Raw genomic sequence first — 19,219 nt, forward strand, 5'->3', positions numbered from 1 at the left:
GTAGTTCATGGGCACAGAGGTCACAAGTATGTCAAGATGACAAAGATCAGAATTACTAAGACGTTTGCTATCTACTCCAAAATAACACACAATTTCTGTGTTTGCTATACTTTCTAAGTCACAAGGAGAATATAAAAGAACTGTGTCAATGACCTTCTGCTACCTGTGCTGCATTTGATTTAAAATATATCTGATCTAACAGCTTAGTCAAGTGAGCTAAAATCGCACGCATTCCGCATTTCCATCACTGCATTCTGCTCCAAGTATGGGCATGACCTCCCTTTCCTCACATTGTGAAAAGCTGAATCATACAGCACCACCAAATCCCACATCAAAGATCTATTTTTTAAAAAACCAGGATGGAGGGGTGGGGAGGGGGAGATAGACCTCCTGCAACTACAAATTTTTTTTGTAAAACAAATGATCAATTTGATGACCCCTCCTTTCCTGGGCTTGGGCTATGTAACTGAAACGAATGACTGCATAAGTAACACACTTAAAAAGGTGTTTGCAGAGTGAATGCTAAATACAGAACATTTTCAGTTTGCAGATTTTCTTGCAGCTTTTCTTGTGGCCCTCAAGTCACAAGGCAACTAACTCTATAGGATGTTCACTGATGCATTTAAAAGTACACATAATAGGGTCTCCTGGGGGGCTCAGTGGCTGAAGCATCTGCCTTTGGCTCCAGTCATGATCTCAGGGTCCTGGGACTGAGCCCCAAGTCAGGCTGTCTGCTCAGCAGGGAGTCTGCTTCTCCCTCTCCCTCTGCTCCTGCTCCTTCTCATTCTCTCTCAAATAAAAGATTTAAAAAAATTTTTTTAGGGATGCCTCGGTGGCTCAGTGGTTCAGTGTCTGCCTTTGGCTCAGGGTGTGGTCCTGCAATTCTGGGATCGAGTCCTACACAGTCCTACAGTGTTTTTCCCTCTGTGTCTTTCATGAACAAAGAAAAAAAAAATAAGTACATGCAATAGTTTTGAAAGGCTTAAGTCAATACAACAAAGTCACCTAACTTTTCTTATAAAGTCCCTGAGCTGCTTGCTGAAATTCAAATGTTCAACCTTAAGCAAACAACTACATTTTGTTCACCTAGTCATTTTTAGCACATCTGCAAAGAACGACCAACCCTAATAGGTTCTGTTCAGCTACACCAGTGTCAACATTTCCTTCATCATCACCTTTAGACTCTCTTACTGCTCGATTCCCTGAAAGACCCCCCTCCCACAAATCCTAATAGCACAGATAAAGACTAAGATAACTTTACCCTCGGGGGAGTCATGTCAGCTCTGTGGGGAGGTATGCACTATACCAACCCAAGGATACAAACGCGAGCTCATCAGTATCAATGAGGGAGGCCAGACATGCAGCTGTGCCAATTTATTGGCAGCAGGGAGGAGGCATTTAAATAATTTCTGTATCCTAATCAAGAAAATTCTATTACTCCTTCTCTTCAAAACAATCTGAGGTTGCAGATATCCGCTGTGACATGAGCCAAACACAGCGGCACTTAGATTAAAAATGCTGATTCTATTTGGGGAGAAACTGAGTCACCTATGTCAGGGCAGAATGAAGAGAAATGGTATTATTCGAGAAGATTAGTGTCAAGTGACTTAGGGCTTAAAGAGAGCGATCCAAAAAATTCCTGAATCTAAAGGTACACTTTGAAATATAAAATCTTTAAATTTTAGTATTTAATTCTAAGCGAGTATTTTCTTTTGGGGGGGGCGGGTGGGTGAGGGAGGAATTCCCTGTAACTCCTAATCATTTTTAGGAGAAATAATTCCGGTCTTAAAAGGAATCAAATTATGCTTTGAACAACAGAATTTTAAGCTGAAGACTGAACGAGATGCAAATTGTGCTTAGAATATAAAAGAAGTACCTTTCTCTTTCCTTGGAACCTTTGACACAGGAGTCGAGAACACAAACTCATTTTTTGGTTCAGAAAGGTCAGGAAATGAGACAGCCTTGCTGGACCGAGTCCTCGTGCGGCGGGAAGATTTAGGCGGAGCAGCTGCGGCAAGGGCCTTTTCTTCCGGGTTATCCGTTTCAATGGTGGCCGTCTCTTCATCTATGCCCTGAAATGTGCCCATGTGGCTGGGATCTTCCACCTTTTCTGTAAGCTTCTTCCTAGAGCCCACAGCAAGGTCTGCAGTTGGCACTAATGAGGATTTTTCTAAAGCTGCTTTTGCAGCATCAGTCTTTCTTTTAGCTGGGGTGTTTCGGGTCGACCTCCTCTGGCTGCTGAGAGCTCCTGACCTCCTCTTGGGACTTCTCACTTCCCTAACAGCCTTAGATCCGGCATCTTCAGGTGGATTAAGTTTTCTCGGCCTACCACGTTTCCTAGGTCTACCAAACTCTGCCTGAAGACATGGCTGGGATGCATCGAATCTGGACTCTTCTGGGACATCTAGCGTGCTACTTTCCCTCTTTGTAGAACCTCTGTCAGGCTCAACAGGTGGGGGCTGGTCCATGGACTTTTCATCTGGCTTAAGTTCTTTACTTACAGAAGCTTCTAGATTAGCACTCCTCAATTTTCTGGTACTTCCGCTGGGACGGTCTACTTTACTAACCTTCAGATCTAGATCTACCATTTCAACACCTTCCAGATAGTCTATGGATTTTTTAATTCCTTTAGAAGTCTTTTTTTTGGTAACAGATGAAAGGTTAGTTTCTCTATCTGGTTTATGTGGTGTCTTCTTAGAAGCTTCTAGAGTGGCACTTCTCAATTTTCTGGTACTTCCGCTGATGCGACGAGCTACTTTACTAACTTTCAGATCTAAATCTACCATTTCAACAGTTTCCTGATATTCTACAGATTTTTTAATTCCTTTAGGAGTCTTTTTTGTAATAGATGAAAGCTTCATTTTTTCAGCTGCTGTTTCCAGCAGCTGAGAGGATTTTACCCTCCTTAGTTTGCTATCTGGAGTAACTGCTAAGCCCTGTTCCAGAGGAGGATCACTTTGTAACGTGTCTTGGTCTTCTCTTCTTTTCCTTCCTCTCCTAGGAGTCACAAAATTTTGAGGTATTTGCTGGTTCTGAGATACAACTTTGACAGATGGTGCTTCAGAACAGGCACCTTCAGAAGCCTCAGAAATTTCTTTCCTTTTCCGAGTCCTCCTAATATCTGAAAGTCCTGGTGTGTCAGGAGCTGTGACAGCTGTGGAATCTTCCTGTCCTGCTGATCTGACACCCAGGTTCTGGACACGTCCTCTCCTGCGAGTTCTGGAGGAAATCGTGTCATCAAGCTGGCTCATGTTTATAGTCACTGTACTTGTTTCCTGAACAGTCTTCAACGTAGATTTGACTACCTTGCGGACAACCCTTTGGCTTATTAAAGGTATGTTTTCGTGAATGGACTGCTGTTCCACTGAATCTGAAGTAATTTCTTTACTTCTTGTGTCTTTAATTACATCTAATAAGTTTTCTGCAATTGCTACTTTAATTGGTTCAGGCACATATGGTAAGGTCTCTACCTTTTGGGACTCCCGATCGCTAGTTCTGACCGGTGGCAGCTCTGCCACGCATCCAGGGTCACTATTTTCCTCGCTGCATACAGGTTTTTCCTCGGCTGCTGCGTTTGCTGCTGGAGCTAACACATTAGATGCTGCAGAATCCCCTGCTTCCAATTCTCCTTCTTCACCTTCCAGTATCAAGGTAAAGTTGCTCTGAGCCCCAAAAAGTTCCCCTTCTACTTCGGCAACGTCACACTCAGCAGAGTCTTTATTATCAGGTAAGTCACAAAACTGCTGCTCAATGGTATCAAAATTATATTGGAGCTTAAGAGTCCCTGCGGGGTACAACTCACTAAATGAAAGACTCCTAGCCTCGTGTCCTGAATCTTGAACTCTGAGCTCTTCATGTTCAGTCACCTAAAACGAATTAAAGATAAGAGACTGGTTAAAGAATTTTAATGTGTACATTTACTTTAACCTAAAGCATAAAGTTTTTTTTAACAATCGCCTCACCCTTGGTATATGAATTGTTAAACATAAACTACATTTGATATGGCATATACTTATGGGTTTACTTTCTAAAATATCCATTTAAGCAATCAGACATTATTACTCAGTCAAAATAACTAGGCAGAAAAAGATTCTGAGATTCTGAATGGAATTAAAATAGAAATTCCACATTTCCCAAGCTAAAAAAGACAGTCTTTACAAAACTTTGAAAATTATTATGATGCTAATTTAAGGACTTATTCTGTTCTCACCCGAGAAAAAATATTAACTGGAGAAAAAGAAACAACCCCCAAATTGTGTTTTATTTAATGGTAATCCCCAAATTACCTAACTAACCACACTTTTTTTTCTAAACAGCATGATCCCCATAAGGTTGAAGAAGAATTCACCTACATAAGCTCCCTTGGGCTAGACTCAATCCTCTTCCCTTTGCTGGGGCTGCATAAACCATGAAATTCCTAAGGCTTTCAAGTTCAGTACCTCTCCTGCAAGGGTTTGGTGGAAGAAGGAATGGTCCTTGCATTTACCTTTTGGTAAGGGAGGGGGAGAAAAAGGAGGAGGCAGAAAGTAACAGAGATCTCCTGACCAAGAAGGTAGAACATTACCACCCACCTAGACAACGACATTCCCACTCCCCAAACATCCAGTGAGATGAAGACGGGAAATACCCAGAAATGAGGATTCTCACTCATGCCATGCCCACAATTTTTATTAGCTTCCCAGCTGAAGGAATGGGGACTTTATCCATCCATTTTACAGTGAGAATACTCATGAAAATGAATATGGACAACCGTGACACTTTTATGAGTTAAGAAACTTCCCAAATACCACACAATCACATTTCTATAAATATTAGAAGAGGGTGTTTTTTATCTTACATTCATTTATCATATAAAGTTGCCTATTGATATTAAAAGAAACATGGAATTTTTAGAAACCATCAAGTCATATTAAGTACAAAAAAAAAAAAAAAAAGAAAGGAAGAAAAAAGAAAAGAAAAAAGAAAAGAAAAGAAATCCTTTCTCATGTTACGAAAGTTAAACACCTGCCAGGTGATGATCACTCTCCTACAAGTACGCATGGGGGGAAAATCCTGTCTAACGGTATTCAATTATTTTCAAATGCTCCGAATATTTTTGCTGTCATATTTGTCTCAGTATCTGTTTTCTCATGGCTAAAAGAACTTCCATTTGAACCAGATACTCAGCAAACATTAAATTGTTAAAATTCTGACTTCTTTAACATAGGCTTTTTAGTTTTCATGAAAAACAATTTCTCACTTAAAGGATGTGTTCTTTTATATTCCACAAGATATTTACATGCTTTCTCTAACATACACTATTATAAAGAGGTTTTTACACAGTAGTCAAATAAATGAATGCATTAGGTTTAAACTATGGCTTGAAACCCACTAAACCAAAGCTAACAACGAAATAAAAAATTAATTTTTTACATGAATTTCTTGAGGATCAGGAGAATCATCAGGAACGGGAGGCTGTGCTTCTGGAAAGTCGACACTTGCTTTCAGGACATCGGGTCCTACTTTGTGATCTTCTTGTAAGTTCAAGATTCCTTCCTGGTCAGGCTTATGTTCCGAGATAACAGGACTTGCAGGGACAGCAAGCCCAGAGTCTCCACTGTCATCGGGCCCATGGGCCACAGCTAAAACAAAAACAAAAAGACATACACACTATCTGGGAAGCAACAGAAAGGCAAAGGTGTATTGTACTTGAGAATATTTCCTTCAACTGTCCTAATGCCCAATAGTCTCTCACTTCTCAAAGGGGAAAGGCCTGTGAGGGTTTGTGTATTAACAGTTTAAACAATATGTATTTGCTTTTCTACAAACACTAAGATAAATTTTATGTTTAAAAATGACAACATTGGGGTTTGTTGCTTGCTTTTTTTTTTCAACTCAGGTGTAATTCCTGCCCTTAATGTGAAAATTCCGTCTCAGGACAACTGCTCTGAGGAGCCCAGATGTCCGCTTCCTGTTTTGTTGGCCTGGAAATCGTGTTTCTAGGGGGATGAGTGACAACCAGCTCTTTCTGCTGAGCAGGATGGAATGACAAGAGGAACCTGCCTCTGGACTTTATCTTGCTGTGAAAGGGACAAGATCTCTCTCCTTTGGCAGAAAGCATCCAAATGGCCACAAATATACTCTACCACTTAAAAAAACGAGAGGGCAACAGCTCATTAAAACAAAACCCTCATTTTTTACCTTCCTCTTTGCCAAAGTTTTCTGTCATTAGCACTCATAATTTTATGTCATTTGTAGGAAACCCAACACATTTTGGGGTGGAGGAAGGGAGGGGAATCTAACGTCATTAAAATAAAAAACCCTTTAGTGTTTAGGAAACTAAAAGGGGTTTTGTTTGCTTGTTTGTTTTAAAGTAAGCTCCATGCCCAGGGTGAAGCCCAACACAGGGCGGGAGCTTAACAACCCTGAGATCATGACCTGAGTGGAAATCAAGAGTCAGGCGGGCTCAAATGACTGAGAAGCACCCCTAAAATGGAATAATTCTAAAGTCAAAGTAACATACACATTGATTGTTACCTGCTCTAAATGCAGAGGTGCAGGTCTCAACAGATATTAGTCCTTCGTCTAAAACTGGCACCTGGGATTTCAGGGTGAGGATTTTCCTTTAGAAACAGAAATATATACATTAGCGTGTAAGAAGGTCTCAGCTGCTCCTCCCTCCTCTAACCCTGCTCTTTCTGCTACGTGTCATTTTGGTAATGAAACGTGAGGTTCAGAGAACTTAATATCACCCATGTTCATTTTGAATAACACTATAAAATTTATAAGTCAGTATACCAAGTAATGGTACATTTGGTATTCCCATTTTCTAATATTTTACTTTGTTGGCAACAGTGGCATGGCCTTACACTACAAATAAAATTATTTTAATCTTTTTTTTTTTTTTTAAGATTTATTTATTCACAGAGATGCAGAGAGAGGGCCAGAGACACAGGCAGTGGGAGAAGCAGGCTCCATGCAGGGAGCCTGATGTGGGACTCTATCCCAGGTCCCCAGGATCACACCGCGAGCCAAAGGCGGCGCTAAACCGATGAGCCACCTGGGCTGCCCATAAAATTATTTTAAAATGCTGGTCAACATAAATTACAGTTATGCCAGTTTTTAACTAGCTGTAAGTACATTCTTTTTTTTTTTTTAAAGACTTTACTTATTTATTCATGAGACACACAGAGAGACACAGGCAGAGGGAGAAGCAGGCTCCATGCAAGGAGCCTGACGTGGGACTGGATCCTACGTCTCCAGGATCATGCCCTGAGCCAAAGGCGGTGCTGAACCGCTGAGCCGCCACCTGGGCTGCCCCTGTGAGCACATTCTTAAATAAGTGTATTTGATATTATGGAGTTATTTCCTGCATACTCAGTAAAATCAGGGTCAGTATTCTAGTATTATCTGGAAAGGGTATGAAAAAAGACACAGTGGGAGACCAATGGGACCTTAAAAAAACCTACATTTTGGAAATATAGGGACAGTGATCCCTTATTTTCAATTGGCCCTCTACCAAAATCCAATGAAAGCATGCGGGTTTTTTTAAAATGGGACAAATAAAATTATAAATTCAAGAAAAAGCATACATTTGGAATACATATCTACATTTCTTTTTAAGATTTTTATTTATTTATTCATGAGAGACAGAGAGAGGCAGAGACACAGGCAGAGGGAGAAGCAGGTTCCATGCAGGGAGCCCGATGTGGGATTTGACCTCAGGTCTCCAGGATCAGGCCCTAGGCTGAAGGTGGTGCTAAACCGCTGAGGCACGGGGGCTGCCCTGTATACATTTATTTTATATATAATATAAAGATAAAGATAAAAAAAAAAGATTTTATCTGAGAGAGAGAGAGCATGAGCAGGGGTGTGGGGACAGGTAGAGGGAGCAGATTCCCTCTACCTGAGCAAGGAGCCCAATGCAGGGCTGGATCCCAGGACCCTGAGATCATGACCTGAGCTGAAAGCAGACCTTTAACTGACTGAGCCGCCCCAAGCACCCTTATAGTGTATTAAGACTTATCTCTGTGTCACAATGTTAGGATAACTAAGAACCAACAACTAATAAATTTATATTTAAAAAGGACATAGGCTTGTCACGATGGTGACTATTCGCCCAGATAACTGGTGACCACAAAGTTTGTCAGGTGATTCCTCCTGCTTTGTAATTGTTGAAATTCTCTGTCAAACCCATTGCACAAACCCATTGCAATAAATATTATTTTCATTAAAATTCAAGAAACATTAGAATTAAATAATAAAACAATCCAGATAATCCTTTTATATTGTTTCTTCCCATGTTTTCTATAGAGGCCTGGCAAATATTCCAGCTAATTAGGGTTTCTCTCATCTAAGTGAAGGACATGATCGAGTTCAATGTATGAGGGGTGACTATTACGATACTGATATTCATGGGTGGTGCGTGAACTCCCTTAGGACTTACAAAGCAATGAACTCTTTACGGTATCTTAAATGACCATGTTTTATGTAGATCAATCTTAGTAAATCACTCTTACTACTTCATGATAAGCAAAGCTGCAACTTTTCTCTATCCTCTAGAACAGAACTGCTCTAAGTCATGACATGCAAGGTGTCCAGCCTTACAATGACAGGGGGAGGTTTTGCCAGATGGCCAATCAATCACTTCATTGATTAGTTCAGCTGACTTTTCAGGAAAGGAAGTTGTGTGCTGGTTTATATTCCAATACAAGCTGCTTGTCTTGTTGCAGGCCATAAACTGTTTGGGACCTGGCATTAGGTTGTTAGACCACACAGAGCAACACTGACCTGTGTCATCTAGAGTAATTCCTGCATGCATAAACATTAAATAAAACTAACCAGGAACGTAACAGTTCAAGCAGTCATTAAAAACGAAAAACTGCTGGAGTCTTATATTTACCAAATGTATGGAGTCTTATATTTACCAAATGTAGAGAACAAAATGCCTCTGAGCCATGTCCCTTGTCCTCCGTATCTTGGTTCTGCAGGAAACCCATCCCACCAACCTGAAACCACTGAAACCAGGGCATGGAGGAATGCATGGCTGTAAGTGAAACTTCTGATCTTCAACAAAAACACAATCACCGAAGAATATAAAAGGAGAGCTGCCTCCATTCACCATGACTTTGTATATTCAGGAAATGTCTAATATCATTCTAAGACTTTAACGACAACTACTACATAACACACACTTGTACAAATGAACGTCCTTCATAACAGGAACCATTACCAAAGTGGGAATGCCCAAGGTCGAAATAAAAGCTACTCTATGCACAGACCGTGAAGCTATCAGTTCACCACTTCATCACACTGTTATTAACAGTTGGAGCTTTCCCTACTAACTTACCGTTCATGAGTTGGCGGTACACAGAGGGAAGCTTCCACTCCTGGAATGCGGTGTAAGTGATTTAAGTCTGAAAGTACCTCCTCTGCAACCAAGAGGTTCTTTGTCTCTGCATCGTCTACGGTGCCTACAAATCATGCATGAAGAATATTTACGATAATTTATGCCTAATGTTTAGCAAGCACTCAGGATCTTTCTTGGGTGATTACTTATTAACAAGCTTGCTGGATCTGCTTTTTTGTACTTTTAGGTTTTCTCCCTTGGCCTCAGAATGCCAACAGATTCTTCTAGTAGTCTGAACCCAGTGTAAGAACCCCCTAACCTACCACTTCTTTCACTTGTGGCTTAACCTGCAAGTGTCATACATGGATTGGCTCAGTCCTTAATAATCAAAGTGGTAGAACTATTACTCCCATTTTACAGATGAGGAAACAGAAGCATAAAGTTACTGCTTATCCCAGGCCTAGTAATAGCTGAGATTCAAATCTCGCCTTTTTCACCCAATAGTCTGTGCTATATAATCCCCCCCCACGAAACGTCAAGACATTAATATTCCATTTGAGACTGCCTAATCTTTTTAGGAATAACTAATGAAGATACTGTCATAAACATCCTCATCTGTTTCATGATTTAAATATTTTAGTGGAACAGAGCATGTCCAGACTGATGTATACTTGGAGACAGATGCCATTCACAAGGACAGTCCTAGGCTCTTAGACCAATTAATAATGCTTGTGTTTATTACATTAGAGACATCATAGCCCCAAAGAAACTAGTATGACACAGATTTTTATCAAAGTATTTACCTTTACAGATTTAAAGTTAGGAATGACCTTTACGTATGTTTGTTAAAACTGTGTGGGGGCACAAGACAGAAAAAAACAGACTAAATTCTGATCCAATTCTAAGCCACATCTCTCCCCTCTCTCTGGTGTTTCCTTGGCCTCTTCCATGCCTCCTGTAGAAGCACTTTCCTAACTACACTCCAAGTGCTTATTCGTTTATTTATAGTCCACCAGGCTCTAAATGACAGGCAGGCAGGTGCCATGTCTGCTGTATGCACTGTCTGATCCTCAACATGGACCACACACATGCAGGAGCCCACCTGTTCCACAGACAGAAGGAAACATAAAGACTCTAAGTTTGTCGGCCTCTAGATACTTGTTCTGATTGTCCGGTGATTATTTTGGAGCTAGGGATGGTACTGTTGGACCTGGTTTCTGAGCAGCTTTTGAGAAAGCTGAGGCTTCTGGACAAGTTAGAAACTGTAGGAACAACCTAGGCTATAGAGAGTTAGTATTATTACTTCTCAGAGCTCTAAGAGGGCCTTAGGCATGTGCATTGTGTCTAGAACCTAGGACACTATAATCACGTCATTCTTGGATCCTGATGCTTTTTTTCAGTGGAAAGAATTCTAGAACACATCTTATGAATGAAGTCCAGGAAAGGAGTTCTTACCTGCCTGTTTCTCCAGGTCTGGAGAAGCCCCTTCTGACTCAAGCACATCTTTATCACTGTCTTTCTTCGTTGGTTCAGCTACGTTAATGATTAGCTCCACAGAAGAGCTCACTGGCTTGGAGGCCACGAAAATACCTTCCAGGTCTCCTGGTGATGGTGCATCCTGATACTCCAAGGTGGTCTGGTCTGACTTGGTTGAAGCTCCGCTACTTTCTCTGCTCATATCCAGTTTCTCCAAACTCTGAGAAGGAGTGTCCTGTGACCTCACTTCTGCTTCCTGATGGTCCTTTTCAGGACTATTCAGGGAAAAGTCTGTTGTCTTGGCTTTGCTCTTCAGCCATTCACTTTTTGCTGGAACTCCACATTTCTGGAGAGGTGTAGTAACAGAGAGTCTTGTTTTGCTGTCATCCGCACCCTAGTCAAGTAAAAGGTTTTGAAAAAAAATTCACCAGGAGAAATCAGCTAAGTCTAAGCTCTCCATCTGATCATTCCCACCTGTCCTATGTTTGGTATTTCTCTAGACAGTCACTCAAAACTCACTTATTCTAAATCCATTCTCTCCAGACACATGGCTGAAAGTTAATGGTTGTTACTGTGTCCTTGATTGGGAATAGAACAGGATTTCCAAAAGACTAAAAACAGAATAGGCAAGATGACCCACTCCCACCACATGGATTCCTAATAACCCACAATAGAGCTTTGATGAAATACCATCTCAATAGACACCCAATAAGGAACTTTAGTAAGAAAGCCGCTACAACATAAGGTAAAGAACATGGACTAAGGAATTACAAGGTCTTGACCAAATAGCCATTTGATTATAGGCAATTTACTTGGTGCTTCTGGGTCCTCTTTTAAAGGTTCACTTGTAAATGATGGGTTTAGCTCAGCCAGTCAATGCCATGAGATTCTTTCTGAACTAATAATATTTTCCGATTTTTATTTTTGTGTTGTGCGTTCCCACCCCATTTCATGCCTATCAATGAAATTATATAAAAAAATCTATAGTCATCTTATTTGAATTGATTTATCTGGGGCTCCTGGGTGGTTCAGTCAGTGAAGCATCAGCCTTCAGCTAAGGTCATGATCTCAGAGTCCTGGGATCAAGCCCCATGTCAGGCTCCCTGCTCAGTGGGGAGGCTGGTTCTTCTCCCTCTGCCCCTCCTCCTGCTCATCCTCGCTCTCAAAAAAAGATTTATTTATCTTACCTTTTACTTGTAAAAGCTAATACAGTCTTCATTTGTTTCAACTATTATCAAACTTACTCCAGCAGTCTGTTTGGAGGCCATGTCTTCTTCCATGAATGAGATTCTAGTTTCCTTAAGCCGTAATGGAGGGGTGACAGACCTTCCAGGTGACAGAGAGGGAGATGGTAAAGGCGGTGTTCGGAGACCAGACCTTAAGATGGACTGAGGAGTGAACTCGGCAAATCCAGAGGAAGTAACCGACATGGCCAAAGTCTTAGCTCTCTGCAACAAAGAATGAAGGCCACCACCAGTGTTTGTAAACACCGCTTACGTGAGGATAGATGGATAGGTAGTCACAAGGCTACCTGTATACTCATCTCCAATAAACATACCAATATAAAGTTTCATTACCAATTACTGGAAAGAAAATACAAAATTCTACTCAGACATTTCTATACCTAAGTTTACAAAACCTAAAACTATGTCCATTCTAAAGGTCTTGCTTATTCTCAGTTTAAGTTCAACTTAAAAAAGAGGAAAAAGAGAGTACAGAGAGAAATTATTGAGTGGATGCCTATAAAACTTTAGTCAGGTGAAGAGATAGGACAGTGCGTATAGAAAAGAATTGAGCTTAATTAGAGCAAGTTAATACAAAATGATGAGCCTGACTTTAAGAATGTCATAAAAAATATCATCTCATCACAGGAATCCAACAATAACTGATTACTTATGAGAATCTTGAGGATTTATCAATTAATAAAAATAATCAGCATAGACACTGTTCAGCAGCAACCATTCCTTCACTTCACTTCTCCCCTAAAGCAGATGGCTGTAACCCACTACATTTCAATATTATACTCATGTTTTTTTCTAGATTGTTTCTGGTGGCAGGCACAAAATTACTCCTTGATTTAGAGAATATAAAATGTGATTTTTTAAAAGGATGAAAACAGGAATCACAGCCCTGGAGAGTAAATATCAGGTATTTTAATAAGCTCCTCAACTTTCTTTTAGTAATTATTTTAGGACTGACATTTGTTGAACTATCTTTTAATCACTTTGAAAAGTAAGAATCCCCTGGCTTCAGTCTCCACACTGACTATCCAGAAGCAATGGAAAGAAATGAAGGTGGAGTGCTTCCAGAACTCCATCCAGAACACTGGATAAGTTGCCAGCACACAACAGATTGAAACCATTCTGACAACGGGATGGGGAAAAGGTGCCCACTCCCTGCCACCACAAGTCTAGTTTTGTGGTTTCCCATTTAATAGTTTATCAGAGATGGTGAAGGAAAAGGAATTTAAGACAGATAGACTGCTAGGAAGAAGGAATAACAGTGCAGTTTCATCAAAGGAGAGAATAAATAAAAAGAAACCTGAGAACTAAAAGCATCTGACATAAGAAGGAAGAAACAGCAGCATGGGAGAAGAAATTGATGGTGGTGGTGGTGTGTGTGTGGTAGTGGTGGAGCAACTCAAGAACGTGAATGCTTTTTTCAGAGGTTTTAATTTAAGGTTTCAACCAGTAATAACCAGAGATCTGGGTTACTCTCAGAACACAAGATAATTGTTAACCTTGAGTACAACCTCAGGTTAGCACTACAGGTAAACTTAGTAATAAAGTCCTACTTAAGAAAATGTAAAAATACAATCAATATTTTGGAAAGGTAACACCCCCAAAAAAGGCCTAAAGCTGTCAACTCCCCAGAGACATTAGTTAGAGCTAGCTTATTTCACCTTGCTGCTTGAAAAGAATCCCCTAGCTTCACTATGAATGCAAGGTATGTAATACTCACCTTCACTACAAAAGGAGTTTCAAGTACACGTAATTCTAGCGTCCTGGAGGGACTATGAGGTGATCCTTTGAACAATGAACTGGACGCTAGGTATAAAGGAGATCTTTTGGGGGTTTGCTGAATAAATCCCAAACGCTGACAAGGCTGGTGCACAGGATGAACGACCAAATCCAGTGGTCTGTAATCACAGGACAAAGAGAGATCCGGGTAACTAATTTACTGAGGTATGATGAAAAAAAAAAAAAAAAACCAAAAAACTCATTATGCCATGTAATTTGACTTCTATATCCGCTGGTAAATATGGTAACCACATGAAATTGTAAATTCAGTCAAGGATATTAATGAAAATTAGGAATTCTAGGCAACAACAAATGCTGTAGTCCTCCACCTTCCCTTCTACCAATATTCACTGATAAAGTAATTTGCTATAGCTCATTTTTACGAACATGTAAAAATTCCTTTTATCTACATGTGAAGTACATAATGAATGTGGTTTGCTTTACCTTTATGGTTTCTATCGAAATAGAAGACTGAACTCCAACACACAGAAGTTTTTGAAACTAATGAGGTCAATGACAAAATGGAGCCTACACATTCTGAATGGTTTTCTGTAATGTCCTAGATGTAGTTTATAGAAATGATGAAACTAATCTCATTGATAAATTATATTAAGCATGCTTAGTCCCAATAGTTTAAAAACTTAACAGATAAGGAATTTAAATTCAAAGGTGAAATTTTCAGGTTATAATTTTTGATGGACCATTTGCATAGGTCACTCCTTTCCCAATTTCCTAATAGTCTATTTCATGGTTATATTCTCTATAATAAAAACAATATATTTTTACTTCCTCAAAATGACTCTCTGGCCCAGGTGAGAATAGCCAGAAAGGTACAGCATGTTCTGGTCCCCAATGCTGTGCCTTTCTTGTCCTTTTGTCCTCTACATTCAAATAAGATTTCACAACTGGGATAGCAGATGAACGCAGATCACAGATGTGTGCTTTAAGACCCAACCTGTTCCCAGTGGGAAATATTTACAGGAAGCATTTCCTTAATCCTTAAATGCTTGTTATCCTATACTAGGCACAGCTTTGAGACTTCCACCAAATCAAAAATATCCAATCGGGGGCAGCCCTGGTGGCTTAGCAGTTTAGCGCCTTCAGCCCAGGGCATGATCCTGGAGACCCGGGATTGAGTCCCATGTCAGGTTCCCTGCATGGAGCCTGCTTCTCCCTCTGCCTGTGTTTCTGCCTCTCTCTCTGTCTCTCTCATGAATAAATAAAATCTTTAAAAAAAAAAAATCCAATCGGGCCATTAGACATTTCTCTCTATTGTTGGTTCTAATTCTTTTCCTTCTCTCCTTTGTATTTGTAAACCATCTGCTCACTTTTATACTGAATTAGCCCATGTAGGTATTTTGTTAAGTGCCTTGGACTGTGCTAATATTTATCTCCAAAGTGTTCATTTATAACGATTGCTTTTCAAAAGCAGGGCCCGTCCAGCAAAGGTACCTACTGAGTTAAAACAAAATTCTTCTACTAATGAGACTTAATATATTTAAATTACACTAAAACAATTATCATTGCATGCATGCATTAGGTTTTAGGATTTCCACAAATCTTTGAGCATGACACACATTAGTAATCCATTTCAGATCATACATGTACACAAAGCATAAATTGCACAAAACAGGATGTAGCCTTACTATGTGCAGTGCCCACTGATATCACCTCTGCTAAAGATATACTAGTCACAATCCATTAAGTTTACTTATTACCCACTAATGCAAAGCGGAATTAGGGAATGGAATGATTTCTATAAATATAAATATTCACACCTCAATTGACTTTCTTTAATCTGAGTTCACCATAGCTTTGGAGGATTCTCAAAATACTTTTCTTTAGGTCCTTAGGCCATTAGTCATGCTTCTGAAAACTTTTATTATTACTCCCTTCCTGAATTCCCGATCTATCAAAGCACAAAGGGACTGAGAAAAAGGGACTTGTCGGGGGGAAAAATGGAACTACTACTAGGAAAACAGAATGACAGTAATAATGACTTTCATTTGAAATAATCTTCCTGGTAATTAAAGGAAAACAATCTCAATTAAATCTAACCACTCCCCTCCCCCAAAGAGAAAACCCCGTTTTAAGCTTTGAAAAAAATACACTCACTCTAAGCAACTTTGGTGCAACCATTTGTAAATTATTAATTTATTCTGAGTGCCTTATTCCATTCTATTATAAATTCAGGTCATTTTATTCCCAAAATAATAATGTGATTTTGTTCCTGATAAAATGTCAACAATCAAATTTACAACAATCAGGACCCTGATGTTAAAGACAAAGAATCAAACACTAAGACATTGTTTTCTCTGCTACTGAGGACACCAACATCTTTTGCAACTATCCAATATTCTTAAACAAAGCATAATCACAATTGCATCCTGGATGCAAAACTTCGACTTGACTATGTTTCTATTATCACAGTTTAAGGTGTCCAAGTATTACTGCATCTGAAGCCATGGAACACATGTCAGTGGACTCTGTTGTACAGGAGAGTTTAAATGAATTGACCAAGATTAGTTATGAATTATAAAAATAACCTTCATTCAGGGATCAATCAACAAGGAAGTGATATTAAAGAACTTAGTTAACAATTTACTTTTTGCTCATGATTTTTAATGAAAAAAAGTTTCCTTTTCTCTAAGCCAAAATTCTAAGTAGGCTAGGAGCTGGTGTGAAATTTCCTAAAATTACTGTACTACTTTCCAAATTATTTTTTAAAAAATTAAAAGCAAAACAAAAAAAAAATTAAAAGCAGTAGAAACTCATTCAAAAATTTAAAATACTATAAAATTTTAAAAATAATTAAAAATGACAGCATAATCATTTTCTAGCATTGTGACTTTAAAATGATATAACTAATAAGTCTTACCTAGAAATTTTTTGTGATGCTTTTAAAATTGGTGTTCCAACAAATGCCTCAGGCACTTGTGGATGGGGGAGAGGAGATGGTTCTCTTCTAGGACTGCAAAGAAAATAAAAATGGAACTTTTGAGTATATACTACAGAGAGTATTAAAATATGCTTTAAGAAGGTGGGATCAGGTAGGAGGAGGGCTTTCACTTTTTACTTTGTATATTTCTGCTTATTTACAAATAATAAACACAATTGCTTTTAAATTAAAAACAAAAAAAAATGTTCTTACAATAAAAACAGGCAACATAGGAGTTTTTCCTTTTTTACAAAGACTAATAAACTCTAAGGCTGGACGGTTGATGACTGCTTCTGATATCAAGGAAAGATGAACAAGCGGCAAGACCATAAGAGGAGTGAGGAAAACATACCTCTTGTAGGCTGAACTGCCACCTTTAGGTCCAGTGCATGCCCAAATCTCTCCAATTTTAGATAACACATTACTGATGAAAGCAGATCTTGTTAACACAGCCCCTGTTGCAGCTTGCTTTGTAATAGTGGATAATGGTTGGGGTCTAGAAACTGTAAAACAAAGACTGCAGGGTTCAATTTCTTCTCTAACACCAGGATTTTACTAGAAAATGAGTATGAAAGAGTGACTTGGGACACAGGGCTCACAAGATCAGCAACAGTTACAGGTTATACTTAGTTCAGCAACATTTCTATGCAAAAATTAACAACCTGGGTTTTTAGGAGTGTTGAAATTATTGTCCATATTCTCTAAAAATTGGATGGAAGTGTCCAAGCAAAATAAAACGAGGGCTTTATTCTATACTATGCTGAAATCATGCTGAAAATCAACTATAAGAACTTTCAAGAAAACTTTATATCTGGAAGGAGAAGGAGTAGAGTGGCCAATATAAAAGCACCACTGGAATGAAAGCAAAAATGAGCTAAATACAAGGTAACAATGGTTTCAGAAGGTAACCACTCAAAGTCCTTTCTCACCTAGTACTTCATGAGAGTCTTCTATTAGATCTTACCTTCTCGAAGAACTGGTGATGTGGACAGATGGTAAGGCTTAGCTTGTTCAATGGCTAATCTTCGCTGGATTTTAGGAAGGACTTTCCCATATTGCTCGACTATAGCATTTCGAACCTCCGATCTTTCCCGCAAACGAGGATCACGATCATTCTATTGAACATGACGTAATCAGTAAAAATTTAATTTCAAAAGCACCATGTTTATGTATTTACCATCTAAAACATAGTTCTGAAAACCTAAGAATGCTTTCCTCCTCTCTGTATCCATTCTTTCAAACCAAGGACCTCTTACACGCATCTGAGTGCACTATCAGTCCTCACCCATCCGTAAGGCCCTCCCCACCACTCCACCCCCAAGCCTCGGGTCTTCACCACATAAAAACAGTGGTTATCATTTATCAAGCATTTACATATGTCAGGCAACAGGTCAGCTCAGACACACCTCTGCACATCCCCACAAACAGAGACTGTCACTTTACAGATGAGGAATCAAGGCTCAGAGAATGTGTTCCAAGCACAGAGTGCAAAAAAGAATCCGTCTGACCCTCGAAGGCCATGCTCTTCGTACTATGTAACCTTCACTGCTCCTCCACCTCTTCCTCTCGTCCCCCCTGAGTCATTAGTCTGGCAAGACTGTGGGCAGTTATCTAAAGTAGAAATGGCATGTGTAAGAGGATTAGGTAAATAATAATGCCCTCTTTCCCACGTGCTAGAGAAGGTAAGAGGAGGATTCTCCAAGCTCAAGGATATAGAGAAGCCAGTGGTCACCAAATGACAAACTCTAACACAACAAAGTTAACCACTTTTCCTTTCCTCTTGTCCCCCACAACAAAACAAGTTTCACTATACCGAAAAATTGGTCTTCAGAGTTTGGTTCAGCCTCAGCGCAGAGACATAATTGGCACGCTGCAGATAGTGAACCAGAAGGAATTCATGATTCCGAACATTGGTGCTGGACTGCAAAAATCTCACCAAGCAGTCCTAGGAAGAAACAAAAGCACTTGTAAGCTAAGCTACCAACTTCTGCATTTCTGATGAGGTGATACCGGGGAGTCATTACCTGCTCGAGGTCTGTGAAAGGCAGCTTCAGCAAGTCCTCCATTAGGCCCGTTTCCTGGCAGACTTTATACGTGTGTGTCAGGAGCGCCTCTACATTCACACTGGTGGAGTGCTGTCGCAAGAAAGTCCAGGCCTCAACCATGTACCTGAAACCAGCGTTTAGCACGGGTTAGTGTTAGAAAAGCTGTTTGAAGTGTTCAAAACAGGTGATCCACCTACAGAATCTCAACGACACCTCATTTTTGTAACGCAAAGTATTCTCTGGGCTGATAGTAAACGCTAATCATTGTGTGGTGAAGTTTGCTGATCTCAATGAGAAGACTTCATGTGATGCTGTTCTTTATCCTTTAAGTGTGAAACAGGAAAGCAAAGTTAAGTACCCAGGAATTAGAAGACACAACCTAATATGGTCTGGATGGAAGACAAAGAGTGTG

At 39.7% G+C, this 19,219-nt stretch overlaps 1 protein-coding gene across 7 annotated transcripts in view; it reads right to left on the reverse strand.

The window, feature by feature from the left end:
* AHCTF1 (AT-hook containing transcription factor 1) overlaps positions 1-19,219 on the reverse strand; it is a 77,646-nt gene that overhangs the window by 6,622 nt on the left and 51,805 nt on the right. For all 7 annotated transcript variants that reach the window (XM_055324275.1, XM_055324274.1, XM_055324278.1 and 4 more), the window contains 12 exons: positions 18,787-18,931; positions 18,576-18,707; positions 17,727-17,877; positions 17,115-17,265; positions 16,703-16,795; positions 13,766-13,943; positions 12,049-12,252; positions 10,784-11,198; positions 9,329-9,452; positions 6,517-6,602; positions 5,413-5,621; positions 1,877-3,866 (listed from right to left, as the gene is read on the reverse strand). In XM_055324275.1, coding sequence (XP_055180250.1) covers positions 1,877-3,866; positions 5,413-5,621; positions 6,517-6,602; positions 9,329-9,452; positions 10,784-11,198; positions 12,049-12,252; positions 13,766-13,943; positions 16,703-16,795; positions 17,115-17,265; positions 17,727-17,877; positions 18,576-18,707; positions 18,787-18,931 — 3,878 coding nt within the window. The remainder of the gene's footprint in view (positions 1-1,876; positions 3,867-5,412; positions 5,622-6,516; positions 6,603-9,328; positions 9,453-10,783; positions 11,199-12,048; positions 12,253-13,765; positions 13,944-16,702; positions 16,796-17,114; positions 17,266-17,726; positions 17,878-18,575; positions 18,708-18,786; positions 18,932-19,219) is intronic.

The sequence above is a fragment of the Nyctereutes procyonoides genome, unplaced genomic scaffold (genome assembly GCF_905146905.1).
Source record: "Nyctereutes procyonoides isolate TBG_1078 unplaced genomic scaffold, NYPRO_anot_genome, whole genome shotgun sequence".
NCBI classification, from domain to species: domain Eukaryota; kingdom Metazoa; phylum Chordata; class Mammalia; order Carnivora; family Canidae; genus Nyctereutes; species Nyctereutes procyonoides.